The sequence below is a fragment of the Bos indicus genome, chromosome X (genome assembly GCF_029378745.1).
Source record: "Bos indicus isolate NIAB-ARS_2022 breed Sahiwal x Tharparkar chromosome X, NIAB-ARS_B.indTharparkar_mat_pri_1.0, whole genome shotgun sequence".
NCBI lineage: Eukaryota > Metazoa > Chordata > Mammalia > Artiodactyla > Bovidae > Bos > Bos indicus.
Genome location: NC_091789.1, coordinates 85,467,032 through 85,491,828, shown reverse-complemented (window position 1 = coordinate 85,491,828; position 24,797 = coordinate 85,467,032). Strand labels below are relative to the sequence as shown.

The 24,797-nt window shown below is 39.2% G+C and overlaps 2 protein-coding genes across 4 annotated transcripts in view; one reads left to right on the top strand and one right to left on the bottom strand.

Annotated features, from left to right (window-relative positions):
* Positions 1-2,421: 2,421 nt before the first annotated feature.
* The window catches only part of SNX12 (sorting nexin 12), a 63,144-nt gene continuing 40,768 nt past the window's right edge, over positions 2,422-24,797 (bottom strand). Inside the window, exon 5 of one of the 3 annotated variants that reach the window (XM_070784149.1) lies at positions 2,422-2,539. In XM_070784149.1, coding sequence (XP_070640250.1) covers positions 2,477-2,539 — 63 coding nt within the window. In that variant the 3' untranslated portion in view covers positions 2,422-2,476. Of the gene's footprint in view, positions 2,540-11,729; positions 18,041-24,797 lie in introns of those variants that run through there. The other 2 variants (XM_070784150.1, XM_070784152.1) reach the window with 2 other exon arrangements.
* Positions 15,104-15,621, top strand: LOC139181246 (large ribosomal subunit protein eL21-like). Its single transcript, XM_070784153.1, has one exon. It carries the CDS (start codon positions 15,104-15,106, stop codon positions 15,584-15,586), a length of 483 nt encoding a protein of 160 aa, XP_070640254.1. The 3' UTR covers positions 15,587-15,621.

Sequence of the window (24,797 nt, the reverse complement as noted above, 5' to 3'; positions counted from 1 at the left end):
AATCTCAGTTTCCACCTTAGGAAGCTAGAAAAAGAAGAGCAAATTAAATTCTAAGTAAGCAGAAGAAAAGACAATAATAAGAATTAGAGCAGAAATCAATGAGCCCTAAAATAGAAATCAATAGAAAAAAAATCAATGAAACTAAAAGCTGGTCCTTTAAAAAGGTCAATATACTAAATTATACATTGGATTGTACACTTTAAATGGGTGAGTTGTGTGGTGTGTGAACTATACCTCAATAAAGCTATTTTTAAAAATCAGATCAAAACTGTAAAAACAGTAAAAAGGCCAGTGGTTACCAGGGGTTAGGGAGGAGAGAGAGATAAATAAGAACACAGAAGATATTCAAGGTGGTGAAACTATTCTGTATGATACTATAAGTGGCTATATATGTCATCATACAATTGTCAAAACCCACTGAATGTACAGTACCAAGTATGAACTATGGACTTTGGGTGATAATGATGTGTCATTATAGGTTCACTAATTTTAAGAAATGCACCACTCTGGTGCAGAATGTTGATTGTGGGGGAGGCTATGCTTGTGTGGGGTCAGGGGGTATATAGGAACTTTCAGTTTAATTTTGATGTGAACATCAGTTCAGTTCAGTTCAGTTCCGTCGCTCAGTCGTGTCCAACTCTTTGCGACCCCATGAACCGCAGCACGCCAGGCCTCCCTGTCCATCACCAACTCCCGGAGTCTACCCAAACCCATGTCCACTGTGTCGGTGATGCCATCCAACCGTCTCATCCTCTGTTGTCCGTTTCTCCTCCTGCCCTCAATCTTTCCCAGCATCAGGATCTTTTCAAATGAGTCAGCTCTCCGCATCAAGTGGCCAAAGTACTGGAGTTTCATAAAACTGCTCTAAAAATAAAGTCTATTAAAATTGTTTAAATCAGAGACTCTTCAAATAGAATGTGAAATAACAATAAAACAAAAAATACTATAGCTTTATACTTTCTGTCCCATGGCTGTTTTTTAGGCCTAGCAAAATTAGGTCCATAAAAAGTACAGTCCATGTCCTCCTTTGCTATTTAGACTGAGAAGCCTAGTTCCTCCTCCTTAACTTGAATAGGCTAATCAGAGAACCTCATTAGGACCTCTGTTTTAGACTCCCTGTGGCACTTCAACTCCAGGCATTCTGTTTCACTCTACCCAGACAAGTGACCTAATGAAGTAAATCCAAAAGGTGATCTACACTAACCATGGAGAAATCTGTACCTTTTATACTCTTACCACTTACCATCTTCTCTGTTTTTAACTAGCATGGTCTGTCTACTTGATCTGTTGATGGTTTTTGCCATCTTACCCAGAATTCAAGATCCACGTCAAACAAACAAAAATATTAAAAACACTAAAGATAAATCTAGCTAAAATGCTAATGTTAAATGCACTGTTCTGGAAGGGAAGTGTAGAAGACTTAATTTGTTACAAACTCAAGAAACAAAGAAAGCTACCCTCCTTCAAACTGGCCTGATTAGCACCCATTGTAGTCCTGATCTCCAAGATGTTCTGACCTTGAAACTTTTTGCTGCAAACTAACCTGACAAGAAATAACTAATTGCATGCCTACCTGTGAAGAATCATTCATCACATTACTGCACTCCCATCTCATTTACTCTTCCTTCCAAAGCCTGATAATAGTGACTGTATATTGAGCTCTAAGTATGTGCTAGGCATCATGTTATACACTTTATATATTTTTTCATTTAATTTGTACAGTAACCATATAAGTATACCTAATCTATTTGATAGGTAAAGAAACTGAAGTTTGAGAAGGTAACTAATTTTCCCATGATCACACAACTAATAATTTAAAGAGCTGGGATTCATTCTCCTAAATATAAAAGAAATCTTTAAAATGTTATTATTATCTCTATAGAGCTAATATTGCTTTAGAAAAAGATACTTCATAACTGAATCACCTTACTGTATACCTGAAACTAACACGACATTGTAAACCAACTATACAGTCCAATATAAAATAAAAACTAAAAAACAAAAAATAAAATATTGCTAGTTTTCTAAAAAAGAAAGAAAAAGGTACTTCATTAAAATTAAGCTTCTATCCATTTTAACTTCAAAGCATACTTCTTTCCTATTTAACCTTGCCTTCATAGGAATTTTTTTTGCAGTTCAACCTAAGTTTCTTCATGCTTGAAGTCAAGCCAGGTCTCAAAACAGACGTAATTCTCCCAGTATTTTTTTCATGAATTCCACTCTAGTGAACTTGTATATAACCCCCAGGGTCATCTTCACCTGTTTTGCTGCTTATGGCCCAAGCCTTAAGTTCTCCTCTAGGGTCTAAGATTCATATCTAGATTTTTTCATACTCCCCTACTTTGGTTTTTTCTTTCTTGTTCTTTTCAGAGAACAAGAAATTAGTCCATAGGGACTACTTACCTGGCTAGACCAGAATGACATAGATTGCCTCATGAACTGGAATTCTGACAGCCCAAGAGCTCAATATCCTAGGTCACAAACGATGAAGAGGACTGTACAGGCAATTGCTTTCTTGTGGTCTCTTTTCTGATGGCTGCTGGAATGACAAAAAAAAAGAAAGAAATATTACATCTAATAAGAGTAACCATTAAACTCTTTCATATTATTACAAAATAGAATCAATATAACAAGTCCTCAGCATAATCATAAATAATTTTCCTGCTGTTATCAACCAATGCCAAATATACAGTATTAACATAAAAACAGCTGTAAGTCTTCTTGCTAGCTAACCAACTCCCCTCCTCCATCCCATCGCCAGCAATTATACACCTCGGTATCCAATTATTTCAATGTTCTTTCAGTTCATAACAAATGATAGCTAGAATTGAAAATGTGCCAGATTACCATCACAGCAGTTAATCTTCTTAAAGTTTTCATAGCTGGAGCTCTACATCTACAATTCAGATTCATTTTTGCTTTACATTTTCTCTTCTCCTACACACCTATGTTTCTTATACATAGACACAATCATGTCAAATAGAATCAGTCAGGGCAACTGAGATAAAAACCCCCATACTCAAGCAGATTCTACACAGTCCTCTATATATAGTGAATTACAGATGGTTCTAGAAAATAGAAGAAGATTATTCCAAAAAGTCAATACATTTTTAAAGCTCCAATTTTCTAATTACAAAAGGCCAAAACTCATCAGTCTCCTGGATATATTCCTATCAAAATTATGATTTATAGTCACCTTCAATTCCAGTGGTGGCATTAATAACTTATCAAACATACACCAAATCCCATTTGTCACAAAGTATTCTAAAGTTGTCAAATTGCTTCCCAGCTACCAATATCAGTTCCAAAATTTCCCTAAGATCTAAATACAATAATTTCAAACAGTTTCCTTAGTATTTCATCTAACTAATAATACTTTTAACAATAACACTATTTATAGTGTAGATTCAAACTAATTTGAATTGTTTGAATTCAAACAATATTATCTTCTAATATACTCCAAATTACGGGCTTCTCTGGTGGCTCAGTGGTAAAGAATACACCTGCAATGCAGGAAGACAGTAGACATGGTTCAATCCCTGGGTTGGGAAGGTCCCCTGGAGGAGGGCATGGCAACCCACTCCAGTATTCTTGCCTGGAGAATCCCATGGACAGAGGAGGCTGGTGGGCTACAGTCCATAGGGTCGCAAAGAGTTGGACACAACTGAAGCGACTGAGCATGCACACACGCATACTCTGAATTACACCTATGCTTGCTTAAGCCAAAAAAAAAAAAAGAACTATCCACCATTTCCTAAAACCTTCTTGCTTTTGGTCTTGCTCATCCATTCAAGGAGTCTCTATCTCCTCTCCTTAACTCTAGGTATCCCAATTTTGTTTCCCTTGCAAATTTCTTAATTGGAAGCTATTCATTTTCCTTTATTCATCCCTTCCCATAAATCAAGACCAAGTTAACATCATCTCAGGTCTTGTTCACTGGATCCCCAAAGTATTGTTTTACTCAATAGCCCTTCTTTCTTCAGAGTTTACACTGCTTAATTTTATCATCCTATTAATGTTAAATGTCAACTTTCAGATCTCCCCCTGACATTCACTGAGGACTTTGGTACCAACTGTTTTCTTTCCCCTTTTCATCTGAAAGCCTTCACTATTCCCCTTGATGATCTAACATCCAAACTTCACAGCTCCATGACATATCCTATTTTAATTTCTTCAGCTCAGCCATCCATTTCTGTAGTGACACCTGGAATGGCTCTACCTCCAAAACCAGAGTCTGCACTCAGAACTACCTGTTTTTCTGCCTGTCCTACACTTTACAGTCTTTGAATTTACCCTTCAACTTTCCAAAGGCCTTCGATTCATCAACACTCTTAACTCTTCTCAAAGGCCTCAATGTCCCTTTGGATTTCACTTCCTTCTCTACCTAGGGAAGACTCCATGGACAGTGGGACTTCATTGACAGTAACCAGCACACTCAATTCTCCTATCCCCTTGATTTTCCACTATATTTATCCTGCCAATTCCTACTCACAAATCAACCCAACGATTTCTTTTTTTCTATTCCTGTTTACAAATTACAAAGTACTATTAAGGAAAATCCTATACTCCTGACCACTAGTTTCTCCTCTACCCAACTGATCTTCTATTGCTAGCAGAGTGATCTTTTACTTTTGGCAGGGGAGGGGGCTGCACTGAGTCTTCTTTGCACCACACAGACTCTCTGGTTGTGGTGTGTGGGCTTAGTTGCCCTCAGTATGTGGGATCTTAGTTCCCTGATCAGGGATCAAACTCATGTCCTCCGCATTGGAAGGTAGATTCTTAACCACTGGACCACCAGGGAAGTGCCAGAATGATCTTTTAAAACATAGATTAAGCAAGACTTCATGAATGGCAGAATGAGGGGCTCAGCTAATTTTCTCCCCATGAAAACAATGATATAACTGTACAGATTTGTCAAAAACAACCATTTCAAGATTCTGGAAATAGACCAAAATTAAAAAATAAATTTAAAAGTATTTAAGAAAATCTATTAAATGTTGGCTAAGAACAGTGGGAATCTATGGTGTTTTAGCCTGAGGCTTGTTCATATTCCCACCTCCCTCCCCAGCTCTACTGGAGCTGATATTATAAGGTTAGGGCAAGTCAAACCATAAAAACCAACAACTTGGCTGCTGGAGGGGAATTACTTGTATGGGAATGAGCACACACAAAAAAATTTCTATGCCCAGGGATGTTGAAGATAACAGCAAACTCCTTAGATCAGAGAAAATGATCATCACAGTTACCTGAGATTACAGCATTGGTTGGGGCAAGCAACAGAACAGCAGGCCTGCTGAAAGTTTAGCAGAGAGATGCAGAGAGAAAGACAACCCTGGTAGGGCTTAATAAGCTCACTCATACCCCCGTGGGTCTACAATGCTAGTATGTACAAGGTTGCACTCAAGCTCAAGGTACTAGAGAGGATCCTACTTAACTACATTTCCCTGCTTGAATGCGAAGCGTTACAAAGGTACAGAGGAGACACAAGAAGGCCCAGCAGAAAGTAAAAATCAAGGAAAATTTTAAACTCTCCTGAACTTCGGCTATACTTCTAAACCTACACACAATTCCATCGACAAAGAGTAAAAGACAATACTGGCCCAAGGTATTTAGACACAATCTCTAATAAAACAATTGGCTGAACGCTAAGCTATCCTGACCTGTATGACACCAAGGAAGCCAAGCTTACAAATAAAAAGAGTAGAAACATTAATAGGCTACACACTGAAGAGAGAGAATTCACAGAATTGATCCAGGCAAGCCACCACAGCAACCTCAGAGACAGAATGGGTAGGAATCAGAACCTGAAATTAACCTTTTGAGGAACTGCCAACTGTTTTCCAAAGTGGCTACACCCACTGTTTTCCAAAGTGGCTACATACCACAACCAGAGAATCTGTGTGGTGCAAAGAAGACTCAGTGCAGCCCCCTCCCCTGCCAAAAGTAAAAGATCACTCTGATAGCAATAGAAGATCAGTTGGGTGGAGGAGAAACTAGTGGTCAGGAGTATAGGATTTTCCTTAATAGTACTTTGTAATTTGTAAACAGGAATAGAAAAAAGAAATCGTTGGGTTGATTTGTGAGTAGGGATTGGCCAGATAAATATAGTGGAAAATCAATAGGATGGCTATGGTCAAAAAGATGGACAATAAACAAGCTTTGGCAAGGATGTGGAAAAAACTGGAACTCTCATACACTGTTTCTGGGAATGTAAAATTGTGTAACTGCTTTGGAAAACAGTATACCACTATTTACAATAGCTAGAACATGGAAGCAACCTAGATGTCCACTGACAGATGAATGGATAAAGAAGCTGTGGTACATATATACAGTGGAATAAAAGCCATAAAAAGGAACACATTTAAGTAGTTCTACTGAGGTGAACAAACCTAGAGCCTATTATACAGAGTGAAGTAAGTCAGAAAGAGAAATATAAATATTGTATTCTGATGCATATAAATGGAATCTAGAAATATGGTACTGATGAACTTATTTTCAGGGCAACAATGGTGAAACAGACCTAAAGAACAGACTTATGGACACAGTGGGAGGGAAGGAGGAAGTGGGTGAGATGTATGGAGAGAGTAACATGGAAACTTACAATGCTATATGTAAACTAGATAGCCAATAGGAATTTGCTGTATGACTCAGGGAACTCAAATAGGGGCTCTGATAATCTAGATGGGTGGGATGGGGAAGGAGATGGGAGGGAGGGAGGGGACATGGGTGTATCTATGGCTGATTCTTGTTGATGTTTGACAAAAAACCCACAAAATTGTGTAAAGAAATTATCCTTCAATTAAAAAAAGCAAAGTGGCAAAAAAAAAGGTGTTTCCAGTTCCTCAAAAGGTTAAACTTGGAGTAACCTACCATATGTCTCAAACAACCCAAATTTTCATCAATTGATGAATGGATAAACAAAATATGGTATATTCATACAATGGAATACTATTTGGACATAAAAAGGAATAAAGGAAGTTCTGTCACATAACATGGATGAACCTTGAAAACACTATGCTAAGTAAAAAAGTCAGACCAAAAGGAGAAATACTGTATGATTTCATTTATATAAAATGCTCAGTTCAGTTCAGTTCAGTTATTCAGTCGTGTCCAACTCTTTGCAACCCCATGGACCACAGCACGCCAGGCTTCCCTGTCCATCACCAACTCCTGGAGCTTGCTCAAACTTGTGTCCATTGAGTCGGTGATGCCATCCAACCATCTCATCTTTTGTCATCCCCTTCTCCTCCTGCCTTCAATCTTTCCCAGCATCACGATCTTTTCCAGTGAGTCAGTTCTTCATATCAGGTGGCCAAAGTATTGGAGTTTCAGCTTCAGAATCACTCCTTCCAATGAATATTCAGGACTGATTTCCTTTAGGATTGACTGGTTTGATCTCCTGGCAGTCCAAGGGACTCTCAAGTGTCTTCTCCAACACCACAGTTCAAAAGCATCAATTCTTTGGCGCTCAGTTTTCTTTATAGTTCAACTCTCACATCCATACATGACTCCTGGAAAAACCATAACTTAGACCAGATGGACCTTTGTTGGCATAGTAATGTCTGCTTTCTAATATGCTGTCTAGGTTTGTCATAACTTTTCTTCCAGGAGCAAGCATCTTTAAATTTCATGGTTTTGCTTTATTTTTTTGCTATATTTTGCTTAAATTTCATGCAGTGACCATCTGCAGTGATTTTGGAGCCCAAGAAAATAAAGTCTGCCACTGTTTCCCCATCTATTTGCCATGAAGTGATGGGACTGGATACCATGATCTTAGTTTTTTGAATGTTGAGTTTTAAGCCAGCTTTTTTACTCTCCTCTTTCACCTTTATCAAGAAGCTCTTTAGTTCCTCTTTGCTTTCTGTGATAAGGGTAGTGTCATCTGCATATCTGAGGTTATTGATGTTTCTCCCAGCAATCTTGATTACAGCTTGTGCTTCATCCAGCCTGGCATTTTGCATGATGTACTCTGCATATAAGTTACATAAGCAGGGTGACAATATATACCCTTGATGTACTCCTTTCCCAATTTGAAACCTGTTCATTGTTCCATTTCCAGTTCTAACTGTTGCTTCCTGACCTACATGCAGGTTTCTCAGGAGGCAGGTAAGGTGGTCTGGTATTCACATCTCTTTCAGAATTTTCCAGTTTGTTGTGATCCACACAGTCAAAGGCTTTGGTGTAGTCAATAAAGCAAAAGTAGATGTTTTTCTGGAATTCCCTTGCTTTTTCTATGATCCAACAGATGTTGGCAGTTTGATCTCTGGTTCCTCTGCCTTTTCTAAATCCAGCTTGAACATCTGGAAGTTCCCAGTTCACGTACTGTTGAAGCCTCGCTTGGAGAATTTTGAGCATTACTTTGGTAGCATGTGAGATGACTGCAATTGTGTGATAGTTTGAACATTCTTTGGCATTGCCTTTCTTTGGGATTGGAATGAAAACGGACCTTTTCCAGTCCTGTGGCCAATGCTGAGTTTTCTAAATTTGCTGGCATATTGAGTGCAGCACTTTAGCAGCAGCATCTTTTAGGATTTGAAACAGCTCAACTGGAATTCCATCACCTCCACTAGCTTTGTTCATAGTGATGCTTCCTAAGGCCCACTTTACCTCGCACTCCAGGATGTCTGGCTCTAGGTGAGTGATCACACCATTGTGGTTATCTGGATCATTAAGATCTTTTTTATATAGTTCTGTATATTCTTGCCACCTTTTCTTAATATCTTCTGCTTCTGTTAGGTCTGTACCATTTCTGTCCTTTATTGTGCCCATCTTTGCATGAAATGTTCCCTTGGTATCTCTAATTTTCTTGAAGAGATCTCTAGTCTTTCCCATTCTATTGTTTTCCTCTATTTCTTTGCACTGATCACTGAGGAAGTCTTTCTTATCTCTCCTTGCTATTCTTTGGAACACTGCATTCAAACGGGTATATCTTTCCTTTTCTCCTTTGCCTTTAGCTTTCTTTTCTCAGCTATTTGTAAGGCCTCTTCAGGCAACCATTTTGTCTTTCCTATTTCTTTTTCTTGAGTATTGTCTTTAGCTTTCTTTTCTCAGCTATTTGTAAGGCCTCTTCAGGCAACCATTTTGTCTTTCCTATTTCTTTTTCTTGAGTACTGTCTTTAGCTTTCTTTTCTCAGCTATTTGTAAGGCCTCTTCAGGCAACCATTTTGTCTTTCATATTTCCTTTTCTTGAGTATTGTCTTGATCATTGCCTCCTGTACAATGTCACGAACCTCTGTCCATAGTTCTTCAGGCACTCTGTCTATCAGATCTAATCTCTTGAATCTATTCGTCACTTCCACTGTATAATCATAAGGGATCTGATTTAGATCATATCTGAATGGTCTAGTGGTTTTCCCTACTTTCTTCATTTTAAGTCTGAATTTTGCAATAAGGAGTTCATGACCTGAGCCACAGTCAGCTCCCGGTCTTGTTTTTTGCTGACCGTATAGAGCTTCTCAATCTTCAGCTGCAATAAAATATTCAGAGTGGACAAATTCATAGAGACAAAAAGTAGACTGTTGGTTGCCAGGGACTAAGGGATGGCGAAAATGGGAAGTGACTGCTAACCGGTACAGTTTCTTTTTGGTGTGAGGAAAATATTCTGGAATTAGATGGTGGTGATGATTGCACAACCTTGTGAATATACTAAAAACCACTGAGTTATATACTTTAAAATGATGTATTTTATGGTATGTGAATTACATCTCAATTTTAAAAAAGCAATATTTAAATGAAAGCAGCCAGATGCCAAAGGTTATATAGCGTGTGATTCCATTCATATGAAATTTATAGAAAAGGCATATCTATAGAGACAGAAAGTAGATTAGTGGTTGCCTAGGAATAGGGACGAGTAAGGAGACTGACAGACAAAGGGTACAAAAGATCTTGTGGTCTGATGGAAATATTCTAAAGTCAGATTGTGGTCATAGTTGTACAACTATATAATTTACTAAAAATCATTGAATTGTATACTTCAAATAGGTGAATTTTATGGTATGTAAGTTGTACCTCAATAAAGATATTGTTAAAAAAGAAAATATAAATAAACTAAGGCTCCTTAGAGAAATGGCAGGTCTCAGGCAGGAAATATATGAGGTAATCTCTATGCCAAAAATCAAGCAAGCTATGAAAACCTAATGACTAGTGTTGAAGGGATACAGGAGGTAACATTTTGGCAAGATATGGGACAATTTGAGTGTTAAAAAGGATAATGAATGCAATCAATTGAAACCCACTAAATATATTTTTAAAAACATGGGTTCATAATGATAAAGCGAGAACAGACACATACAACTCACTGGATATCATTGAAAGTAAGTAAACAGGGCACAAAGCGTTTATTCTAAAAACTGGCAATCAAGTCCAAGATAAAGAATTAAGTATCTCTCCTATCCTCTCTGCATAAGTAACTCAATAGCTGTAATTGATGAGAGAAAGTTTATTTTCAGAAGAATTCCAACTAATTAATGTAGAAGATAAAACTGGAAAATCACCACCTTGAAATTCCTAGTAAAATAATTAATTCTGCTAATGATCATCAATGAATTAAATCAATAGATGAAAGGTTGATGGGAAACATCATAACGAAGGAATCAGACTGTCACCTGCTCATTAAAAGTGGAATAGACATGATGCTCCAGATGTGACTCAAAGTGCATTACACACCAACCCTTGTGTAATATTCTTGACAAAAAAAAATAGTTGAACTTGAATCAAGCCTCTAAAGCTAACTTCCATTATAGAAAAATATGGAGTGTATAGAGGAATAAAGTAAATGACAGCATAAGAAAGGTAAGAGACAAATCCAAAATGTGGGATTTTCTGTAGGACAACTGACCCACTTTTTGTAACAAGTCGATGGCTTGAAAAAGTAAAGTGCAGACTGCTCTAGATTAAGAGAGGCTTAAGAAATAATATGGACCACAGCCTTGTCTAACTCAATGAAACTAAGCCATGCTGTGTGGGGCCACCCAAGACGGGAGGGTCATGGTAGAGAGGTCTGACAGAATGTGGTCCACTGGAGAAGGAAATGGCAAATCACTTCAGTATTCTTGCCTTGAGAACCCCATGAACAGTATGAAAAGGCAAAATGATAGGATACTGAAAGGGGAACTCCCTGGGTCTGTAGGTGCCCAATATGCTACTGGAGATCAGTGGAGAAATAACTCCAGAAAGAATGAAGGGATGGAGCCAAAGCAAAAACAATAATGCTGAAGCTGAAACTCCAATACTTTGGCCACCTCATGCGAAGAGTTGACTCACTGGAAAGGACCCTGATGGTGGGAGGGATTGGGGGCAGGAGAAGAAGGGGACGACAGAGGATGAGATGGCTGGATGGCATCACCGACTCGATGGACATGAGTCTGAGTGAACTCTGGGAGTTGGTGATGGACAGGGAGGCCTGGTGTGCTGCGATTCATGGGGTCGAAAAGAGTCGGACACGACTGAGCGACTGAACTGAACTGAACTGAAGAAATAATAACCATCTTGTATAACTGAAACTTTGTATACCTTGATCAACATTTTTCCCTTTAACCCCTATCCTCCCTGGTCATGGTAAATATTCCCTAGTGTATACCTGTATCAAATCATAAAGTTGTACACCTTAAATATATGCTTTTTTTTTTCTTTCTGGTAGCGCTTTGTAGGCTCTTAGTTCCCTGACCAGGGATCAAAGTTGGACTCCTGCATTAGAAGCATGGAGTCCTAACCACTAGACTGCCAGATAATTCCTTAAATATATTCTACTTTTATTTGTCAATTACACCTTGTCTTGGTCTGTTCGTCCAGGCTGCTATAACAAAATACCATATACTTGTGTGTATGTGTGTGTGTGTGTTCAGTTGGTCAGTCATGTCCAACTCTTTGCAACCCGCCAGGCTCCTCTGTGGAGAAGGTGATGGCACCCCACTCCAGCACTCTTGCCTGGAAAATCCCATGGACGGAGGAGCCTGGAAGGCTGCAGTCCATGGGGTTGCTAAGAGTCAGACACGACTGAGCAACTTCACTTTCCCTTTTTACTTTCATGCATTGGAGAAGGAAATGGCAACCCACTCCAGTGTTCTTGCCTGGAGAATCCCAGGGACGGGGGAGCCTGGTGGGCTGCCGTCTATGGGGTCGCACAGAGTCGGACACGACTGAAGTGACTTAGCAGCAGGCTCCTCTGTCCGTGGGATTCTCCAGGCAAGAATACCGGAATGGTTTGCCATTTCCTACTCCAATTACACCTCATTTTAGTCTGTTTGTCCAGGCTGCTATAACAAAATACCATAGCTTATAAATAACATAAATTTATTTTTTATAGTTCTAGAGACAGGGAGGGAAGTCCAAGATCAAAGTGTTGGCAGATTAAGTGTCTGGTAAGATCCCCTCTTCATAGACAACTCTCTTTTCTCTGTGTCCTCACATGGTGGAATGGGTAAGGGATTTCTCTGAAGTCTTTTTTATAAAGGCACTAATCCTATTTATGAGGGCTCTATCCTCACGACGTAATCATCTTCTAAATGCCCTACCTCCTAACACCATCACAATGGGGGTTAGGTTTCAACATACAAACTTGGGGAAGGGGGTGGAACACAAACATTTAATCTATAGCAATGTCAGTAAGAAGGTAAAAATGATGATAACCAAATGTAATATGAGAACATTGTTTGGATCTTTATATGAACAAACCAACTGTTGGACAATCTTTTGAGATAACCTGAGAAATTTTATAATCAACTGGGTACTAGATACTATTAAGGAATTTTTAATTTTGTAAGATAGCATAAGGAGAAAGCAATGGCAACCCACTCCAGTATTCTTGCCTGGGAAATCCCATGGATGGAGGAGCTTGGTAGGCTGCAGTCCATGGGGTCGAGAAGAGTCGGACATGACTGAGAGACTTCACTTTCACTTTTCCTTTCATGCATTGGAGAAGGAAATGGCAACCCACTCCAGTATTCTTGCCTGGAGAATCCCAGGGACAGGAGCCTGGTGGGCTACCATCTATGGGGTCACACAGAGTCAGACACAACTGACGTGACTTAGCAGCAGCAGCAGCAGCAAGATAGCATAACCACAGCATAACTGTTATATAAGAAAATGTCTGTACTTTAGACATGCCTAGTGAATGTATATGGTGAAATAACATGATACCTGGGATTGGCTTTTAAAAAAATTTCAGCAAATTTTAAAAAAGAAGGAAACCAGAATTGAAAGAGACATGTGTACCCCAATGTTCATCGCAGCACTGTTTATAATAGCCAGGACATGGAAGAAACCTAGATGTCCATCAGCAGATGAATGGATAAGAAAGCTGTGGTACATATACACAATGGAGTATTACTCAGCCATCAAAAAGAATACATTTGAATCAGTTCCAATGAGGTGGTTGAAACTGGAGCTGATTTTACAGAGTGAAGTAAGCCAGAAAGAAAAACACCAATACAGTATACTAACGCATATATATGGAATTTAGAAAGATGGTAATGATAACCCTGTATGCAAGACAGCAAAAGAGACACAGATGTATAGAACAATCTTTTGGACTCTGTGGGAGAGGGACGGGGGGATGATTTGGGAGAATGGCATTGAAACATGTATAATATCATATAAGAAACAAATCGCCAGTCCAGGTTTGATGCAGGGTACAGGATGCTTGGGGCTGGTGCACTGGGATGACCCAGAGGGATGGTATGGGGAGGGAGGTGGGAGGGGGGTTCAAGATTGGGAACACGTGTACACCCGTGGCAGATTCATGTTGATGTATTGCAAAAGCAATACAATATTGTAAAGTAATTAGCCTCTAATTAAAATAAATAAATTTTTTTAAAAAAGAAAGGAAAGAGAAAGGAAAAAAGAGATAGCTGAAACAAGATTGGCAAAATCTTGGTAATTATTGAATGTAGTTAATGGGTACTGGAGAAGGCAATGGCACCCCACTCCAGTACTCTTGCCTGGAAAATCCCAGGGATGGAGGAGCCTGGAAGGCTGCAGTCCATGGGGTATCTGAGGATCGGACACAACTGAGTGACTTCATTTTCACATTTCACTTTCATGCATTGGAGAAGGAAATGGCAACCCACTCCAGTGTTCTTGCCTGGAGAATCCCAGGAATGGGGGAGCCTGGTGGGCTGCCATCTATGGGTTCGCACAGAGTCAGACATGACTGAAGTGACTTAGCAGCAGCAGTTAATGGGTACATGAAGGTTCATTATATAATCCTCTTTATGAGTACATTTGAAGACATTTATTTAAAGTCACAAATCTGACCATGTAACTTCTGAGTATAAAAAAAAACTTCAGTAGTTCTCCAAGGTCCACAGAGATAAAGCTTAAATCCATAGCATGGTCTGTAAAGCTCTACATAATGCAGTCCCCAGCCTCATCTCCTACTACTCCCTAAATTACAGTCATTAAACCTATTTCACATCCCCATGCCTTTGCTCCTGTTTCCTCTGTTTTTTGTTATCACACTTCCTCCTAAAACTTTCTGGCCTGAGGAGAGCTTTCTGACATCAGTACAAGTCTCCATGAACCCTTTCTTGACCTCCAATATTCAATCTACTTTGGTTTGAACCTTCTTCTCCTATCATATAATATCTGTGTTCTTATCTGTAGCCTTAGAGCCTTTGCTCAGTTTCAAACTGTACCTAGGAACTGCTGTACCACGTCCTTCCACGGATCTCACTGGACTGTTTCCCACTGAGAGAGCTCAAAAGTCACTATCTTACAGCACAACATTTAAGGAGGCACTCACTCTCAGGGTCAAGCAAGTGTAGCATCGGCACTACAGGCATCTCATTTTGCTTTACCCTAGATCTGGTCCCTCCTCACACCTAAGTCCAAACATTAAAGTCTTTCTATCTTTTATCACTCTGGTCTCAGGTGCACTCACATGTACCTCTTTAATTCCCTTCTGACAGTTGGCATATGGGAAAATGTGCCTCTCTCCATTTGTAACTTGAAAATTTCCCCTGACTGTGGGCCCTGGTTGCTGAGTACAAGGGAAGTGTTGGTGTTACACCAGTCACAGAAATGGAAATAGCTTAAATCCTTAGTGAAATTAAACATAAGAACCAGCTTTTCGGCCAGAACCACCATTTTCCAGTAATTCGCCAAAATGACCAACACAAAGGGAAAGAAGAGGGGCACCCACTACATGTTCTCTAGGCCTTTTAGAAAACATGGAGTTGTTCCTTTGGCCACATACATGCGAATCTACAAGAAGGGTGATATTGTAGATATCAAGGGAATGGGTACTGTTCAAAAAGGAATGCCCCATGAATGTTGCCATGGCAAAACTGGGAGAGTCTACAATGTTACCCAGCATGCTGTTGTCATCATTGTAAACAAACAAGTTAAGGACAAGATTCTTGCCAAGAGAATTAAGGTGCGTATGGAGCATATTAAGCACTCTAAGAGCCGAGATAGCTTCCTGAAATGTATGAAGGAAAATGATCAGAAAAAGAAGGAAGTCAAAGAGAAAGGGACTTGGGTTCAGCTGAAGTGCCAGCCTGCTCCACCCAAAGAAGCACACTTTGGGAGGACCAATGGAAAGGAACCCAAACTGTTGGAGCCCATTCCCTATGAATTTATGGCCTGATGGGTGTAAAAATAAAGACCTGGACTGTACAAATGTTTCTCTTAATTAAGTAGAGGTGTTGTGTCCAAATTCAGTGGGTGATGTCTTTTCAAATTTAGTGTTTTTTCTTCCTGAAAGATGAAAGATAGTTTGTTGTTCAGTATGCTCCATTTTTTAATAAACTGCCAGATATTATTTATAAAAATAAATAAATAAACATAAGAACCAGTGCCATCAAATTCTAAAAACTCTTGAAAATACTCCATAGATCCCTTCAAAGCACTGTTAGTATCTACCTACATCTTCTTCCTCTAAGTGTATGCATGCTAAGTCACTTCAGTCATGTCTGACTCTTTGAGACCCTATGGACTGTAGCCCACCAGGCTCCTCTGTCCATGGGATTCTCCAAGCAAGAATACTGGAGTGGGTTGCCATGCCCTCCTCCAGGAAATCTTCCCCACCCAGGGATCAAATCCATGACTCTTAAGTCTCCTGCATTGGCAGGTGGGTTCTTCACTACTAGCACTGCCTTTCTCTCACTCAAGTTAAACTTCAAAAATTCATCCAGTTTTCATTTAATAACTAATATTACAAAAATATTTTCTATTTTTCATTGCTTATGTATAATGCTTAATTTACCCTGTAGGCTTTTAATCTGCTACTCTGAAAACACAACCACTACTCTTAGTTTTTCTGATAAAATTGTCCAAAACTTCAAGTCACTAATTTTAAAAATGTTTAAAAATATAACCATAAAAGAATTAAATATTCATCCTGCCAATCATGTTTAAACTATGTTTCAGTATACCAAATAGACCTAGCCAGTCAGAGAAAATTCTTTACAAAAGATTTCCAGCTAATAGATGTAGAAAGAATGATAGAACTAGAAAAATTACCAGTTTGAAGCCTCTTATAAAATAACTGATTTAGACAATGATCATTGTGCATACATTAATGTTAGTCGCTCAGTCATGTCCGATTCTTTGTGATCCCATGGACTTTAGCCCACCAGGCTCCTTTGTCCATGGAATTTTCCAGGCAAGAATACTGGAGTGGGTTGACATTTGCTACTCCAGATAATGATTATCACTGGATGCTAAAACTAATGGAAGACAAATAGGGAACTTTAAAGTGGGGGGATCAAATGGTCACCAATTTGCAACCAGATACTAGAATAGCATGTGTGAAGGTTTCGATTCAAGAAGAAGAGAGCATGGAATTCTCAATAATGGAAAACGGGGTTTAGAGTTTGAGATAGGAAGTTTTGATAAAAGAAGCTGGTACAGGAGCAAGATGTAGGATCTTGGAAGCTACTCAAAGAATTGTGGACTTTCTCTTACAGGGATTAGGAAGCCACTGAAGGGTTATGTTTTAGAAAGTGTTCTCTGGCTATAGTGTGGAGAATGCTTTGGGAGTAGGAAAGTGGGGGCAGGTAGATGAATTAAGAGATAGTTGCAATAGTGGAGGTGAAATGTGATGGTGGCCTGGACCAGAATAGGAATAGGCAATAAGAAAATAGAAGTACATGGATTCAATAGATATTTAGCAAGTAGACCTAAAAGGATTTGGTGGTAGAATAACTAGAGGGAGGACAGTATGACGGTTTCAGGCTTGGGCCACTGAACTAACAGTGGTGCCATTCTCTGAGATAAGGAACAGAAGAGGAGGAACAAGTTTTGACAGAAAAGGGAAGAACAAGCTCAATATGGGAAATGGTGAATTTGAGATGCCTATCCACATAGGCAGATGGATACACTGGGTCTAAAACTCAGAAAAGAAGTCTGAGTTGAACATACACTTGTGTAAAGTGAATGTATAGTAAGCAACTGAAGCCATGGGAACAGATAAGAGAACCCCAATTTAAAAAAAAAAGAAAACAGCAGAAGTTCCCTGATGGTCTAGTGGTTACAATTCTGGACTTTCACTGCCATGGCCTGGCTTTAGTCCCTAGTTGGGGAACTGAGATACCAAAAGCCATGCAGCCTGGCCAAAAAACAAAACAGAAAAGCAAAGCATAATACATTCCCTGTAGCCCCATATCTTTAACCTTATTATCTATGTTCAGTTCAGTTCAGTTCAGTCGCTCAGTCGTGTCCGACTCTTTGTGACCCCATGAATCGCAGCATGCCAGGCCTCCCTGTCCATCACCAACTCCCGGAGTTCACTGAGACTCACGTCCATCCAGTCAGTGATGCCATCCAGCCATCTCATCCTCTGTCGTCCCCTTCTCCTCCTGCCCCCAATCCCTCCCAGCATCAGAGTCTTTTCCAATGAGTCAACTCTTCACATGAGGTGGCCAAAGTACTGGAGTTTCAGCTTCAGCATCAGTCCTTCCAAAGAAATCCCAGGGCTGATCTCCTTCAGAATGGACTGGTTGGATCTCCTTGCAGTCCAAGGGACTCTCAAGAGTCTTCTTCAACACCAAAGTTCAAAAGCATCAATTCTTCGGCGCTCAGTAGTTTAAAGCAAATAAACCTCAGAAAAGGATAAAGAAACAAAATATCATTCTTCTCCTTTCTAGGCTCCTTGCCATAACCACCCTTCCACTTCTATACACAGTTTTCTATCTCAGAGGGCCAAGTTATAAGGCAGCTGAGTAAGTTAGGATTTTTTGCATTATTACATTTCATTCTCTTCTTTGATGGAAACTTGAAAGATACCTTAGTCTCATTAAAAGAAAACTTAGAAACTGTCTTAAGGTAGGTTAATTCTCTTAGAAGCATGCTTTCAGATAGCTACTTTTATCCATTATATTTAATTTTAAGACAATAACCTTTCCCCATCCTTATTTGCAATTCTGAGAGCACCTTCCAGAGTAAGGCATATTTCCTCCTTTTTAATAAAGTATGTAAACACTTGTTGTCAAATTTAGCAGGGTATATAGAAGGGTACATTATTAGGAGGTTTTGACAGTCAGATTTTTGAAGCTTGAACTAGATGATCCTTAAAGTTCTTAGATTCAATAAGGATTCTATGATTAAAGTATAATGGTCTTGGCTCCCTCAAACATTTTCCCTTGACTCTGTCACCAAGGATGACACAGAACGAGCCAGACCAGGTCAGTTTTCATGCAAAAATAAGTTTGGACTATGTGAAAGGCCTCTATTTTACAAGAAATAAGCCTTCTTATGACCTTGAAGCACTGGCCCATGAAAACACTTAGAAATTGGACCTACTTTGTGTACTGTGACAGGTCTGTTAGTTCAGACCCTATATACAACAGTAACTGAAGGTAGATGAACAGCACTAACCCTTATTTGACAGACTGATTTCAACATGGGAGAAAAGTCTCCAATCAGGCTGAAAAGAGTTGAGCTGCAAATTTCCCTTCTTGATATTTTTAAATAGTTAGTTGTATGAACACACCAAAAGCATACTAAGCAAATCTGCAGATGATAGACGGAAAGAAAGCTAGTCAACCGGACGACATTTAGGATTCAAAATAAGCTTGACAAGCAGGAATAATAGGCTAAATTTAACAAGGTGAAGAGAAAGAGATCAACTTAAAGAGTGCATTCCGAGTCCTAAAACACAACTGTGCAAGTACCAAATGGATGAACACAGCAGCAGAGTCAGTCTTAGGAATTCCGACTACCTCAACATAAGTCAACAGAGTGATTGACGTGATTGTCAAAAAGAAAAAGAAAAAAAAAAAAAGGCAAAAGCTAAATAAATCTTGGCCTACATGAGTAGTAGCATAGGATCTAAAACAAAAAGGCATTGACTCTCCTCTCTGTAGTGAGGGGAAATAGTACATTTCATTGCTTGAAATAGTACATTTCATTCTAGATGCCAATCTTTAAAGAGAGATATTAGTGAACTGAAGTAAGAGCAGAACAGAATAACCAGAATGATGAGTGGATCTTAAAACTCTGTCATGAGAATAGTGACAGTAAAGGAATTGCAGATTTTTAGCATAAAGACAAGACTTAGTAGAGGAAACCAATGACCACTGTTTTCAAATGTAAATGTCATCAAGTACCAAAGCTGCGCAACAATAGAAAAGACTGTCTCTGGAGCATATCCTCAAATAATGACGTGTTCAAGCACAGACCTAGACAATCATTTTATGGGAACATTGAGAGAGATTCAAAAGCCTGGGATAATTCATAGGTCTCTCTGCTAAAAAAGCCAAAAGCCATGATACTCCAGTAGTAATAAATATACCTAGTACAAGATCTTAGTTTCTAAATATCATTCTTCATTTAAGAGAGCCAAAGCTCCTTGGAGAAATAGCTGGTCCCAGGGGGATAGCAGGTATATGATAAGCAAGTATATGATAAGCTTGTAATGCATATATATCATATAGCAAGTATATGATAAGCTTGAAATAGTCTTATTGTCCCAGAAAGTAAGGAAGTGCTAAATAATGATGGGGATATGTAAATGGACACAGATATCAGCTTGAAAGGGCTCCTACTGCCCAAGTCTGGGCCAATTTAACTATAAAACTGAATAATGACAGTAAAACATTACTATTGTTGTTGTTCAGTCACTAAGTCGTGTCTGACTCTTTGCAACCCCAAAGCCTCCCTGTTCCTCACATTATAACCCACGTTATAAAATATTATAGGGCTATCTTCCCTGGTGGCTCAGATGGTAAAGCATCTGCCTACAATGCAGGAGATCCAGGTTCAATCCCTGGGTCGGGAAGATTTCCTGGAGAAGGAAATGGCAACCCACTCCAGTATTCTTGCCTGGAAAATCCCATGGATGGAGGAGCCTGGTAGGCTACAGTCCATGGGGTCACAAAGAGTTGGACACGACTGAGCTACTTCACTTTCACTATAAAATATTATAACTCATGCAAAAAATAAGAACCCATGTATCCATACTGATAATCAATCTATCAATACATGGGGTAAAAGGAAAGCTCTTTGTTTCAGCAGAATGCCAACTAATGTAGAAATAAAGATATATTTAGAAAACCACTATTTTCCAAACTACATAGTAATGAGTAATTCAGGTAAGAATTATCAGTGAGTGCTAAAAACTATTAGGTGAAAATTTGATGAGGAACAAGACATTTATACAGTCTCAAATTATCCCCTCACAAATTGTATATTGATTACAAAAGAAAAAATAGTAAATTTACAGTGGAGAAACCTGGCAGACTTCACTTTACCAAATAGCCAAACTTAGCATCAGCGATCGTGGGACAGGCAAACATTATGTGCTTTCTGGTGTAATGCATTGAGAACAAATCACTTCTTCAATATTCCTATAAAAAATGCATAACCTGAAGTTAATCATTGGGAGGCATCAGATAAAGCCAAACTAAAGGACATTCTACAAAATAACTGGCCTGAACTCTTCAAAAATGGCAACACAATGAAAAAAAAAAAAGACAGGAACCATTTCAGATTAAAGGATAATAAAGTGACATGACAAATAAATTCAATAAATAATATTGGCTTGTAATCTGGACTGGGGGAAAATTGCTATTGAGGACATTACTGAGACAAGAAGTAAAATCTAAATATAGATAGTGATAATACTATATTAATATCAATGTGAGTTTTTCTGATTTTGATCATTATGCTGTGATTTTGTAAGAGCATGTCTCTGCTCTTAAGAAAGACATGCTTAAGGATTTAGGAGAATAGGAAATTTATGTCCGAAAATTACTCAAGTGATTCAAAAAATTACAGACAGATGATGATAGAATAAGAAAGCAAATGTGGCAACATGTCAAAAGTTTATGAATCTGGGTAGATAGCATATGGAAATGCTTTGTGCTATTCCTCCAACTTTTAAGTTTGAAATTACTTCAAAGTGATGTTTGTTTTTAAACTTTAAATGATATTTTAAAAGGGGAAAACTATACCAAATGTTCACTAAAGTTCTATCAAGATTAACAGCAGGAGCCAAATTCCAAAACCAAAGCTTTTAGCAAAAGACATAATAACCTTTTTAAAAAATTGAAATATAGTTTATTTACAATATTGCATTTAATGTTTACAACATAGCAATTCAAAATTTTTACAGATTATGCTCCATTTATAGTGAATATAAAATTGGTTATATTCTCTGTGCTATACAATATGCCCGCATGGCTTGTTTATTTCATATATAGTAGTTTGTATCTTTGGAAAAGGCAATGGCACCCCACTCCAGTACTCCTGCCTGGAAAATCTCATGGACGGAGGAGCCTGGTAGGCTGCAGTCGATGGGGTCACGAAGAGTTGGACATGACTGAGCAACTCCACTTTCACTTTTCACTTTCATGCATTGGAGAAGGAAATGGCAACCCACTCCAGTGTTCTTGCCTGGAGAATCCCAGGGACGGGGGAGCCTGGTGGGCTGCTGTCTCTGGGGTCACACAGGGTCGGACACGACTGAAGTGACTTAGCAGCAGCAGCAGCAGTTTGTATCTTTAAATCTGTAGCCCTCTCTTTCCCTTCCCCCTTCTATCTCCCCACTGGTACTAGATCTCTATATCTGTGAGTCTATTTTTGTTTCATTATATTAATTTGTTTTATTTTTAAGGTCTCACATATAACTGATAACATTATATACAGTATTTGTCTTTCTATCTCTGATTTACTGAGCATAGTAGCCTTCTTTTACATGTAGCTGTCCAGTTTTCACAGCACCATTTACTGAAGAGATTGCTTTTTTGCCCCAGTGCAGTCTCAAAAATGACAGACTGATCTTGGTTTGTTTCCAAGGCAAACTATTATATATCACAATAATCCAAGTCTATGCCCCAACCACTAATGCCAAAGAATCTGAAGTCGAATGGCTCTGCTACTTCTGCTAAGTCACGTCAGTTGTGTCCGACTCTGTGCGACCCCATAGACGGCAGCCCACCAGGCTCCTCCGTCCCTGGGATTCTCCAGGCGAGAACACTGGAGTGGGTTGCCATTTCCTTCTCCAATGCATGAAAGTGGAAAGTGAAAGGGAGGTCCCTCAGTCGTGTCCGACTCCTAGTGACCCCATGGACTGAAGCCTACCAGGCTCCTCCGTCCACGGGATTTTCCAAGAAAGAGTACTGGAGCGGGGTACCATTGCCTTCTCCACTAATGGCTCTATGAAGACCTAAAAAACCTTTTAGAACTAACACCAAAAAATGATGTCCTTTTCATCATAGGGGACTGGAATGTAAAAGTAGGAAGTCAAGAGATAACTGGAGTAACAGGCAAGTTTGGCCTTCGAGTACAAAATGAAGCAGGGCAAAGACTAACAGAATTTTGTCAAAAGAACTCAGTGGTCATAGCAAACACCCTCTTCCAGCAACACAAGAGACGACTCTACATATGGACATCACCAGATGGTCAACATAAACTCAGACTGATTATATTCTTTGCATCCAAAGATGGAGAAACTCTATACAGTCAGCAAAAACAAGACCAGGAGCTGACTGTGGCTCAGCTCCTTACTGAAAAATTCAGACTTAGATTGGAGAAAGGAGGGAAAACCACTATGCCATTCAGGTATGACCTAAATCAAATCCCTTCTGATTATACAGTGGAAGTGACTAATAGATTCAAGGGATTAGATCTGATAAACAGAGTGCCAGAAGAACTATGTACAGCAAGTAGTGATCAAAACCATCCCCAAGAAAAAGAAATGCAAAAAGACAAAATGATTGTCTGAGGTGGTCTTACAAATAGCTGAAAAAAGAAGAGAAACTAAAGGCAAAGGAGAAAAGGAAAGATATACCCATCTGAACATAGAGTTCTAAAGAATACCAAAGAGAAAAAAGAACCCCTTCCTATGTGAACAATGCAAAGAAATAGAGGAAAACAATATTATGGGAAAGACTAGAGATCTCCTCAAGAAAATTGGAGACACCGAGGGAACATTTCATGCAATGATGGGTACAATAAAGGAAAGAAACGGTAGGGACCTAACAGAAGCAGAAGATATTAAGAAGAGGTGGCAAGAATACACAGATGAACTATACAAAAAAAGATCTTAATGACCCAGATAACCATGATTGTGTTATCACTCACCAGACATCCTGGAGTGTGAGGTCAAGTGGGCCTTAGGAAGCATCACTATGAACAAAGCTAGTGGGGGTGATGGAATTCCAGATGAGCTATTTCAAACCCTAAAACATGCTGCTGTGAAAGTGCTGCACTCAATATGTCAGCAAATTTGGAAAATTCAGCAGGGACCTTGGAGTACAAAATGAAGACGGCAAAAGCTAACAGAGCCCAGTGATTTTTTGGGCTCCAAAATCACTGCAGATGGTGACTGCAGCCATGAGATTAAAAGATGCTTGCTCCTTGGAAGAAAAGCTATGACAAACCTAGACAACATATTAAAAAGCAGAGTCATTACTTTGCTCACAAAGGTTCATCTAGTCAAAGCTACGGTTTTTCCAGTAGCCATGTATGGATGTGAGAGTTGGACTAAAGAAAGGTGAGCACTGAAGAATTGATGCTTTTGAACTGTGGTGTTGGAGAAGACTCTTGAGAGTCCCTTGGACTGCAGAGAGATCAAACCAGTCAATCCTAAAGGAAATCAGTCATGAATATTCATTGGAAGGACTGACGCTTAAGCTGAGTGAAACTCCAGTACTTTGGCCACCTAATGTGAAGAAGTGACTCATTAGAAAAGATTGTGATGCTGAGAAAGATTGAAGGCAGGAGGAGAAGGGGACAACAGAGGATAAGATGGTTGAATGGCATCATCAACTCAGTGGACATGAGTTTAAGCAAGCTCCAGGAGTTGGTAATGGACAGGGAAGCCTGGCATGCTGCAGTCCATGGGGTCGAAAAGAGTCAGAAATGACTGAGCAACTAAACTGAACAGCAGTGGCCACAGGACTGGAAAAGGTCAGTTTTCATTCCAATCCCAACGAAAGGCAATGCCAAAGAATGTTCTAACTACTGCACAATTGAACTCATTTCACATGCTAACAACGTAATTCTCAAAATTCTTCAAGCTAGGCTTCAACAGTATGTGAACCGAGAACATCCAGATGTACAAGCTGAATTTAGAAAAGGCAAAGGAACCAGAGATCAAATTGCCAACATCCATTGGATCATAGAGAAAGCTACAGAATTCCAGGAAAACATATACTTCTGCTTCATTGGCTACACTAAAGCCTTTGACTGTGTGGATCACAACAAACTGTGGAAAATTCTTAAAGAGATGGGACTACCGACGAGTTTCACTGCCTCCTGAGAAACCTGTATGCAGGTCAAGCAGCAACAGTTAGAACCGGACATGGGACAACCTACTGGTTCCAAATTGGGAAAGGAGTACGTCAAGGTTGTAT